Source organism: Zootoca vivipara, chromosome 2 (genome assembly GCF_963506605.1).
Source record: "Zootoca vivipara chromosome 2, rZooViv1.1, whole genome shotgun sequence".
In the NCBI taxonomy this organism is placed as follows: domain Eukaryota; kingdom Metazoa; phylum Chordata; class Lepidosauria; order Squamata; family Lacertidae; genus Zootoca; species Zootoca vivipara.
In genome coordinates this window covers 35,831,885-35,843,364 of record NC_083277.1, presented here as the reverse complement: position 1 = coordinate 35,843,364, position 11,480 = coordinate 35,831,885, and the positions used below count along the sequence as shown (strand labels likewise).

General features: G+C 45.1%; 1 protein-coding gene across 1 annotated transcript in view; it reads left to right on the top strand.

Annotated features, from left to right (window-relative positions):
• Positions 1–285: 285 nt before the first annotated feature.
• SSUH2 (ssu-2 homolog) overlaps positions 286–11,480 on the top strand; it is a 28,479-nt gene continuing 17,284 nt past the window's right edge. The window contains exons 1-5 of the mRNA XM_035108095.2: positions 286–342; positions 5,611–5,709; positions 7,949–8,030; positions 9,154–9,283; positions 11,204–11,264. Of these exons, the coding sequence (XP_034963986.2) occupies positions 306–342; positions 5,611–5,709; positions 7,949–8,030; positions 9,154–9,283; positions 11,204–11,264 (409 nt within the window). The 5' untranslated portion in view covers positions 286–305. The remainder of the gene's footprint in view (positions 343–5,610; positions 5,710–7,948; positions 8,031–9,153; positions 9,284–11,203; positions 11,265–11,480) is intronic.

The window sequence follows — 11,480 nt, the reverse complement described above, 5'->3', positions numbered from 1 at the left end:
CAGCATGAAAAAGAGTAAAGTACAAAGATGAACTTTTTGACCCCCAATCACATCCAACAGGCAGTGAAAGAATGTGTTTGTAAAATCGGGGGCAGGTATCAATGGGAGCCTCTTAGCTTGTAGCCTGGACTTCATTTCAACAGAGATTGATGAATCACTTTAGTACTTTTCTTCAGATTGTTTTATAAAGTGGGAGTGGTTCCAGGGGCGTGCGTGGTATTTTTATCTGCTCCTAACACAGAATCCTCAGTAAACAATACATGTGGAAATTGTTGGAGTGGGGCTTAGAGACTTCACCCTGCACCATGAGAATGGATCAGGGACAGAACGGAGACGAAGACAGTAAGTAGAGAAAGGCATGCTTTTCAGTATGCCTTGCAAAAGCAGGCAATTTGTCTAAAAGCATGCTTTGTTACGGGAAGTCATTCTTTAGAATCAACGGCTGTACACACTGTACATTTAAAGCTCCCCCCACAAGAATCTTGGGAATTGTAGTTTGTTAAGCATGCTGGGAACTGTAGCTTGGTTAGGGGTAAACTATAGGTCCCAGAGTTATCTGGAGAATGGGGAAATTTGTTTTTGGATATATGGTGTGTTCATAGCCTTAGACTCGGCTTTGAAGTACAGTGTGTGGCTTGTGGTAAATAAATGCAGGTTTTCTAGTACAATCTGATGAAAAGTTGGCTAGTTGCAATTTCTTTCAGAAATGGGAGAGCATGTAGAATAATATTGACATCTGGTTGAAAGCCTGGTGCATGGTTTCCCTGGATTTCTATTAGAGTTGGAGCCATTCATTGACTTTTCACTATCCTTTGAATTCTGCATTGTGGTTGCTTTGCACTTTCTGACAGCAGGAGTCCATAGGAGGCGATTTGGGCTTAATGGTCATTTCTCTAACCCAAGGGAATGATGTGTAATTAACAGAAGCATCATCTAAAAGCTACCTCCTGTTCTTGCTTTGCAGAAGGTTGTCAAATAGCCCTTTACAAGCAGGCTTAATAACCAAATCCCATTGCTAGTAAATGAATGCACTGGTTATTTCGATGCTGACATTAAATGGTTGTTTAAGCAAGAGTTGGTATTTCTGTCTAAGGTAGCTTCATTCAGTAGCTTCAGACACATAGTTAAGATCTAGTTGAGAACTTGGTTTAAAGGCTGCATTTTCCTCTGCCTCAGAGGCTTTGTCTGAGAAAGAAACAAAAGAAAGCAATTTCCTAGTGTACTTAAGTATAAATGCCTTATTCTGTTCAATTTAAAACTGATCTCTCTTCTAAGGGGAATCTTGTTTCATCTTGTACCTTTACACATCTATGAATACATAAAAGACCATGTTTACTGGTACTCCCCCCCCCCCCTGGTAAAAAGACTGCCCGTGTTTTGCCTCCTGTTAGTGTAAATTGTTAAAGTGACCAATCCACAGGATTCAATCCCTCCCATGGGATTCCAGAATTTAAATCCCTGAGTGGGAACTGGCAGATTTGTCCTGATATCAGTGTCCATGCATATAGGTATATAGACAGAAAGTGCCAATTTCCTTCCTTGCTTCCTTCTTCTCCCTCTGAAACTATTCAGGTGAGGAGTGCTCTAAAAACCCACTGTGGTATAGTGGTTCGAATAGTGCTGGGCTATGACTGGAGAGACCCAAGGTCAAATCCCCACTCAGCCATGAAATTCCCTGGATGACTTTGGGTCAGTCACTGTAGGTTGCACCCAATGTTAGTCCTACACATATTAGGTCCATTGAAATAATTTGGCCCCATTAATATCAGTGGACCTACTCAACTAGCATTGGCTACAAGCCTATGCCCCAGTCTAACCTACCCCACAGTGTAATTGTGAAAATACAATTAGGGAGCGCCATCGTATGCCATCTTGAAATGCTTCGAGGGAAGGTGGGGTATGAATGTAGTAAAGAAATACCCAATTGCTGCTATTCTCTAATGAGCACAAACAGATCAATGGTAGTATTGAGCATTATATTAAACACTCTTAAATATACCAGTAACAAGAGAATAGGCCTCTATTATGGTCTGTTAGGAAAATAACCTATTTTGAAAACTGGTGCCGGACAGACTGTCGCAGAGTAAATTAAGCACACAAGAGTGTCCCTATTTTCATCTCTGAAATGTTGGAGAATATGAAAGTGGATGTGCAATTTGGGGCTGAGCTGTATTTGTCAAAGATGATCCATCACGGGCACAGAAAAGCTATTGCAAGATTACAGTTATTACAGATCAAATCAGTAGTCCTAAGTGGGAAATGGGGATGTATTTTTCTTGCAGAAAAGGAATGGCTTGCGTGACCTGAATATTATAGATCGGGACAGTTTATGTGATTTGCCTTTTTACATGCAGCACCTAGAAAATAAATGGCCTTAATCTTGTGAGGTAGTGCACAAGATTGCAATGGCTACACATGCACGGTTTTGTTTCTTGGGCTGTTTCTTCTTCCAGAAACAAGCTGCTTTTAAAAAACCAGAATAGTACAGTATAATTAATGGCAGCTCAGGGATTTGAGAAGGGTGGGGAAAATACTGTGAAGACGCGGCTCATGCATATTGCTGGATTATATGGGCAATGTGCTTGAAATACTTGTTGTTTACAGGGGGATATGATTATGATTTAATTTATCACTAAAGTTCACCCCATTCCTTAAATGCAGGGAGATGTATGGGATGAAACCTGAAAATTTGACAAAGCATCTACAGAATAGATGATATTGGGGGCATTTTCTGAGGTGCCTTCTTCTACATCTATGAACCTGCTCAAACACCCACATGCAGGCAATTCAAGAGGCAGAGGCAGATTACCTTAGTTTCTGATTGTTCCTGGTAACTCACTGGTCCTGTTTTCCTAGAGTGTGCCATTTGGGAAGATGCTGAGAATGTCTTCTAAACATTGTGAATGAGAAGCAACATATTGAATGGTTTCCAGCTCTTTCCCCTGTTCTCTAGAGCAGCGTTTCTCAACCGCTGTTCCGTGGCACAGTACTGTGCCGCGGGACGCTGGTTGGTGTGCCGGGAGACGCTGGCGACGAGAAGGGCGATTTGCTGCCCTGTCACGTGACTGGCGGCCGCCATTAGGAGCGCTGACCCGCCGGAAAGGAAGCCGGCCGGGTCACAACGGGGGCGGGGCGAGCGCAGCTCTCAACAGCCACCACCGCGGCTGTTTGTCTCGCTCTTGCTCCTCTTGCTGGCGGCGCCCGGGAGTTTTTTGGTCGGCGCGGGAGTGAGCGGCCTCTTCGGCAAGGAGTCCTGCAGAAGGTGAGGTGCTCTTCTTGCTAGCCCAGGGGTCGGCAACCCGCGGCTCCGGAGCCGCATGTGGGAGCCTCAAAAGGGAGCCTCACCAAGAAGCCCCAGCCCACACAGACAGGGACCGATCGGAGGTCGGTCCGTCGTTTGTTCCCTTCCGCAGCAGAAACTCCGCCGCCGGGGCTGCGCGCACGGGGAGAAGGCGGCGAGTGGCTCCGCCAAGGACATAATGCAGAACAGACCCGCAAAGGAACCCCTCAACAGTCTTTTGCCATTAAACTCCAACTTTTACACCATGCACTTTTTGCACCCGTGTGTGTAATGATTACGTCTCCCCTCCAAACTAAACTAAATATAGGGCGGCACAGAGTTGGTGTGCCGCGGGATTTTTTTTTCATAGAACAAGTGTGCCGTGGCCCAAAAAGGTTGAGAAACACTGCTCTAGAGGGGCATATGATGCTACCACACTGCTGCAGCTCTTCCATCCCATCCAACCCAATAGCCACTCATCCATGCAGCAAATGTTGCCAAACTGCTTGACTTGCAATTGTTTTAGAATAAGTTCAACTGGATCCAGACTGCTACAATTTTTAAAGACAGACAGACAGACGTGCGCACACCCACACCGTTTCATATAAACAAGCAGAAAAGAGCATTCGGCAACATGCATGCTTTAGGCAACATGCCATTTCACTCCTTTATTTTTCACTATTTATTCATTATTGCATCTATATCCCACCCTTTTCTCCCAGGAGCTCAAGGTGGTATATTTGGTTATCCACCTACCATTTAATCCCCGCAACAACTCTGTTAGGCAGGTTAGCCTGAGAGGCAGTGACTGGCCCAAGGTCACCCAGGTGAATTCCTTGGCCAAGTGGGGATCTGAACCCAGGTCCTAGTACAACCCTGTAACCACTATACCACACAGACTCCTTGACTGTAATGGGCCTGAAGCTCGGTTCACATGGACCTCTGTCACACATAACATCATTTCTTTATTTTTTTGCTCTGGATATCTTATAACGATAATGAAGGGGGCAGTTTTCATTGACATGGCATAACGGCACAACAACTCTCAAGATCTACAGGCATTTCACCCAGAGTTACTGGAAAGGAACCCTTTATTTCTATGGGTTTCGACAGAGGTATCACACAACTGCAGTCAAAGGCATATTACAAAAAGACGTGAATACACCCTTTTCCATTGTCCAAGCACACCCAACTTCTTTGTTCCACTAACCTAGAGCAAGGAGGCTGTATTTACACACTATTGTGACTTCCAGGCTGGATCGCCATAGCAACAGGTCTGTCTGCAAGTTGCAGACTACAAACAAGAACTATTTATAACTTTGTTATTTCTGGTTATTTACTATATTGTTATTTTCAGAGCCGATATCTGGCACACATGAGCATATTCTTCCTTCTAAATTGACCTTTGCTATGGCACTAACTCCTTCTTGCCCTGCTGGACTCAGAAAACCTGGAAGCAGTTCTGAGTCCACATTTATTTTTTTTAAGCAAGGGAAAAATTGATTTGATTAAAGGTTTGGGGTTCTTTTTTTAAAAGCTATCAAAATCTCCCACAGCATAACCTACTTGTGTTCTCTAGCCTAGTGCTAGGGTAGTTATTGTGCTTCCCTCCAGATGTTGATGGACTCCATCAGCTGCAGTGAACATGGGCAAAGGGGTGATGGGAGTTGGTGTCAAAAGGTAACACATTGGTCTAGTGAGATCATCTGTAATAAAGGAAGCTAGAAATTGCTTGTGTCTGGATCAATTTTTTTTTTTTTTTGCCGTCTGCCTCTAGACCACAGTATTGTATTAAGGCAAGAGAAATGGATGGGTGTATCATCTTATATTTTTTTCATACATAGAAGAATAGAGAGATTATTTTTGTCCTAGTGAATAATTGTGAATGCTTTCAGCAGAAAGGTCCACTTTTTCAAATTGATGAATGACGCCATCAAGTCACTTTCCCCAGTGTTAGAATTGTACATTGTTGGCAAGTGGCATTTCCTGGAGCTTCTGCATGTATATATATATTCTTGTATGGACCTTCAAAATGGCACAAAGCACTCTAGTTACGAAGTGCATTGTTTCTGCATTAGGAATCATGAGCACTTATTGTTACAGCTCAGCAAAGGGCATATTTTTAGAAGAGCACATGAATCAAAGAAACATCTGGTGCCCTAAGATTACTTTCAGGCAATTCTAAACTCTTGCATTAAAAAGGCAATGACTGCTGTTAAAAAATAAAGTCTGAGACCATAGAATTCAGAACATATGATTTATACAAAAAAGAAACCCAAAACACACGACAGGTTGACTAAATATTCCACTCATGTTTATGTCTAAAACAGCTACCCTGGAACTGGAATCAGAGCCTGAAAGTCCTTTAGCGCCTCCTGCAGATCTGTTAGAGCCACTGGGTCATTATGAGTGGACTTTCCGAGATCTTGGTAAGTATGCATTGACATCATGGCCCCCATAGAAAAATATTGATAAGTCGCTTTAAGATATGGTAAGCCACTTTGAACTGCAGCAGCAAATAAAGCAACTAATAAATTAAATAAATAAGCAACTAAACAAACAATAGAATCTCAGCCAAAAGACGTTGGGGATGGATTCAGACTTGCCCTCTTGCAAATGGAGGCTCCTTCCATTCATGAAAGGGAGGGACCCACTGAAGGAAAGGCAGGGCAACTTTCCACTGTTCCTGAAGGTTCCCCCAATGCTTTGGAGCAGGCTTTCAGGGGATCCTGAGTTTTGCAATGCAGAATCAGCAACAACGATCTGCTCCCTCGAATAGAGAAGAGTTCTCCCCGGGACTAGTCTGGATCCAACCCAATCGATGCATTGCTGCCAAAGAACAATACGTTATACAGTGGTACCTCGGGTTACAGACGCTTCAGGTTACAGAATTTGCTAACAAAGAAATAGTACCTTGGGTTAAGAACTTTGCTTCAGGATGAGAACAAAAATCAGATGGGGGAAGCGCGGCGGCAGCAGGAGGCCCCGTTAGCTAAAGTGGTACCTCAGGTTAAGAACAGTTTCAGGTTAAGAACAGACCTCCGGGACGAATTAAGTTCTTAACCCAAGGTACCATTGTAATGCAATGCAAGTTTCCACTTGCTACCATGTCACTCTTCATAGGGAAGTGTACATGCTCGGAATACCTAATATGAACACATGGTGATTCAGAGTGGGCCCTTCTCTGCCCCCCCCCAACAGCCTTTGAACGACAACTGTTGGGTAAAGTTGATTTGATTCACCCCCCCTTATTCCCAGGGTAGATCTTCACCCCCATGTTCTGAATGTATATTTTTATTCCCCCTTGTTCCCAATATAGACTGCCATTCTCCCATTGTTCACGGTGTAGATCTTTGTTCCCCACCTGCTCCTGATGTAGATCTTCCCTCACCCCTTCTTCCCTGGATGGCAGGAGAGGGTATCATTTTGCGGTTCACCTCAGGTGCCCAAATGTCTTGGGCTGGCACTGTATGATGGAAGTGCCCAAGGCTGCCTCCATAGCACTCACCTAGCTGGCCAATAGAACACACCTAGCTGAGAATCTGTGCGGAAAACCCTTTCACTGACTATTAGCCGTAAGAGCTAGAGAAAGGTGGGATTCCATTTTCAGGCAGAATATATATTTGACAGATAGATGCTGCATGTTAATTACTATAGTTAAAAATGTGTATCAAGGTCTGTTCATATGTTTCCCTGGTTCATTTAGTTGCCAATGGCCAGATTAGAAAGCAGAATGATGAGAATTATTATTACAGTGGTACCTCGACATCTGAATGCCTCGATGTAACGGTCACCCTAAATCCGGCCCAAGTTTGAAAGGGTTAACAGTTGAGGACAGATAGAACCCAAGGGGGCGGGCTTAGGCTGGCTATATAAACCCACCCTGGAGTGGTGGTTAAACTGTGAGTTAAGATGAAATTAAGTTAAACTGTGGTGGAGAGTTGGTGTGGGTGGAGTTACGTTTGAGCTGGGTTTAGAATCTGAGGAGAGGCATTAGTGGTTTATTGTTCAGCAAGGATAAAGTGTTAGACAGAATAAATTAGTAATAGGCCGGTAATATAGTTAGCGGTAATAGGCCGGTATAGGAGAAACTGTTTTAAGAAGTTAACGAACGTTATTATTGAAACCACACGCATTTGTACTTTAAATAAAGAAACTATTTTTATTCAACAACATCCTTGTCTGGAGTAGTGATCGGGTACCAGTCCAATTTACTGGTTGGTGGCAGTGGTGATACCAAAGGTAGTTTGTGCAGGCATCAATAGACCATAAAACGTCCGGGGGTCCTGCACAGGTCAAGGAGACCGCGACACTTGACTTCCGAGGGTTTCAACTTACGATGTCGACAACCCCGGAAGTCTTTTCGCCGCGTGCACGTTCTGTGTCTGCGCAGAAGTGGCGCATGCGGTCCGCGCATGCGCAGAAGTGCAAAATTGTGCTTCGCGCATGCGCAGAACGGGCACTTTGACAACCGGAGACTTCGACTTACGAAGACCGCTGCAGAACGGATCGTCTTTGTAAGTCAAGGTACCACTGTATTATTATTATTATTATTATTATTATTATTATTAGCATCAGCACTATGGGGGATTTTCCCCAACCTGCTTTGTCAGCACCAGGAAATCATTAAAGAGGAAGACTAATTCTTCTTTAAATTCTCCCATCTAGGCAGGAAAAAATTAGTTCCGCCTCCAGAGGTAATGCAAAAGTTTAGCGAACAGAGAAACAGCCCAGTGTTTCTGCAATGCAGGTAAGAAATGTTTGTTTGTTTTCCTTGTCTTGGAAAGCACTGGTATGAATCACACCCCACCCCCTGCAAAAAAAGGTGCAAATACCCACAGACTGAATCTCCTGACCCTATAGGTTTGGGCCAAGCTAAAATTCATTGGTGGCTGGTGCCTCTATTGAGGTGGTTAGGGCAGAAGGCTGGCCAGCCAACAGCAGATAGAGTCATAAAATCATAGAATCGAAGAGTTGGAAGGGACCCCAAGGGTCAACTAGTCCGAACCCCTGCAATGCAAAGTCAATTAAAGGTTTTCCTTGTTTCATTCCTGTCCTCTACTACACTGCTGATCTCTAAAAGGATGAAGTGGAAGCTAAGCAGGAGGAAGCTGACAGCCAGGGCCACCCCTAGGCTAGTTGTAATAAAAAGGCAGGCAGTTGGGATGCTGGCTTAAGGCAGACTGAAGTTAGTGGGGCAGGACCCAATTTGCCCTAATGGACTACAGTGGGGAAATTAGCACCAGGAACTTGCTGCTCCATAGAGTCAGTTGCCTAGCCACTCGTCTCCCCCAGCCCCACTACATTAAGCCCACTACTGTTTGCCTCTAGTCATTTTGTTCCAGGCAGCAATGGTCAGGTGGTTCGTGTGATGGCACTGTTTTGAGCAAAGTGCACAGAACCAGCTGCTGAGAATGGATGAGGCTTTCAAAACTCCATTGTTAGGATCCATTTGCCTCTACATAAAAGGAGCAAGATTATACGTGTCTGTGTGTTTCAGTGGTTTTGCGCTGCCTGTAATCTTTACAAGGGGGCTGTTGAGAAAAGGCATATCAATATAATTTGACAGAGATAAGAAAACTGCAACCAGCCTAGAGCGCAAGAATATTAGATAAGAACAGGCATGTTATTTAATAATTTGTTTTGGTTAACTTGAGGCTGGCAGTGATTTTTATTCCCCACCCATTCATTATTGTGTTATGGACACTGAGAGAACCCGTCATAGAGGCCATGTATCGCACCAAGAGATGCGATTGCAATTCACTTCTTCATTCCACGTATGCATTTTTGGCGTTCCCAAACGACTGCTACGGGTATTAAATTCATTTATGTATGGTTTAGAAACGAGTGTGTGCTGTGCCGTTAATCCACAGGATCCCAAGAATGACAGATGACATGGCCAGAAATGCGCTCTTCAGCTTTGTCAATTCCAAATGTTGCTATGGAAACAGAGCTGCAGGAGAGCTTGTCATTCAGGAACTGAAGCCTCAAACGTTGTACAGGGTGAGTATCCCCAGATGCGCTTCCAACAGGTGTAAATTAGACAAGAGTTAGGTAAAGGAAGTGGGTTGATGCAGATAGCTGAGCACTCCAATCTGTCTGATTGATTTCAGTGGGACTTTAGCAGCATCTCGTAGCTAAAAATATATGCCAGGTTCTCCATTGAGGTCTCTTCCCTCTAATCTTCAGTGCGCAGGTTATTCAGTGTGCATTTGCTCAGGCATGCTTCCAGGAGCAGAGGGTGGGGCAGGGCGTTGCTTACCTGACCAGGAGGTATTGCTTCTGCTTGTCAGGAATGGGAGTGGAAGGGGCGAGGCGGTGGGGGAGTCCGTGCTGTGCAAATGCACCGGCAGGAACAACATGCTGGCTCCATTGATGTGTTTGCACAGCTCCAGCCATCCTGGCATCTTGATCCTCCCACTCTCCCTCTTGGTAAGCAGGAGCAATTCTGCTGCCAGGGGAGGCAAGGTAAGCACTGTCGCCCCACCCTGACCCCACTGCTGCAACCCTCTTAATGATTATTTCGTATACCCGAGGGCCAGGACTGGCCCAAGGCATTTTGGCACCTGAGGAGAACCACAAAATGGTGCCCCTCACCCTGTGTCAGGGTTGGAGTCAGTTGTAGGTCAGCAATAAAACAGTAAATCAACCAAGGCCAGTGACTCTTTATTCAAGAAAACAAATTACAGCTCCGGCCTAGTGGTCTCAGCAACCCTTTCCTGAAGCTTTTGCACGGATGAAGCTGAAAGTCCTTACCATTCCAGTGTTGACTAGGACTCTTCCTCTCCAGGCTGGTCTTTCCTACACAGTCTCAAGCTGTGTCTGGGCACAACCACCCTCTGCTCTGGCCTTTTCATTTCTCTGTGTGTTCTAGAATCCCAGGGGGAAGGGGAGCTGGTCACAGCAGGAGGGGAGACTCCCATGCTTCTTCTCTCCGCCTCTTGGCCCCACTCCCTCCAGCCCCCGCTGCCACCTCTGAGTCTGAATGGTGCTTGCCACAGCCTCTTCCTGCTCACTAAGTCCTGTTACTTCTTCAGCTTACACACCCTCCTCCCAGTCTGCTCCCTCTTCTCCCTCTGACCACTCATCATCGTCCCGCCACGAATCCTCTGGCTCTGAGCCTTCTTCCCCTGGGGGTTCCCCAGCTGGTGCCTCACACCATTCCTCTGCATCCAGCGAGTCCATGACATCCCACCAGGGAAGAAGAGGGGAGTGAAGATCTCCATCAGGATCAAGTGGGGAAATGAAGATCAACATTGGGAACAGGGTTTGGGAGAAGACCAGCAGTGCCTCCTATTCACTGAGAGGCCACTGTGGAGGAAACATTAGGGCGGCTGCGGCGGCTTGGGGTGTGGTGTGGCTGTGAAGGAGGTGGTAGATTTGGCCTTCAAGGAGCTGCAGCTGTCTCTAGCACTGTGGCACATGATGGATTCCTTGAAGACTGGATCTGCCACTCGGTGGATCCTGCTGCTGAGGCAGTCACCTCATTTTGCCTCATGGGTGGGCCAGTCTTGCCGAGACTTAAGTCTCATAAATTAAAAACTGGTTCATGTACATGAATCTTGGTGACCAGTGGCACAAACTAAACATGCCAAATTTGGTTTGTGAGAGAGTGAGATTACTTTATTGTTGGGAGATGGCCACGGGTATGCAAAGAATATGAAGAACAGGAGGACAACAAAGCAGAGATATGATGGAGCAGAGAGGTGGGGAGAAGTTTGCCCCTTGTTCAATTCCTTTCAGAAGTTGTGGGATGGCATGGCAGGCCACTGGTCCATCACAGACTACCATCTCAAAATGTCCCCAGACGCAACTCTACTTGCTGAGCAGGGCTTAAAGTGAACAAAATATTTCCTATTTGCTTTCAGTGATAATTACAGTTCCTAGTAATTGCATTTAATTGCAATATTTATTTCTCCACAGTATCGGCTGGAAACCTTTACTGAAACAAGATTATGTGAATGGACTTTTGAGCCTTATACCAGTGAGTAATTTTCATGAATAGTGACTCATCCATTTTGATTGCAGTTGTGTCATTGTAATTTGTCACCTAATCATGCTTTGTACAGAACCCTAAAAATTATAGCTTCATTTTACTTACAACCAGTCTGTCATAACTGATAGTGAGCACACAGCCACGTGGATGGCTGGTTCCCTGTAACTCCTGTCCATGAAATCAATAGAATTTGTTCACACTTTA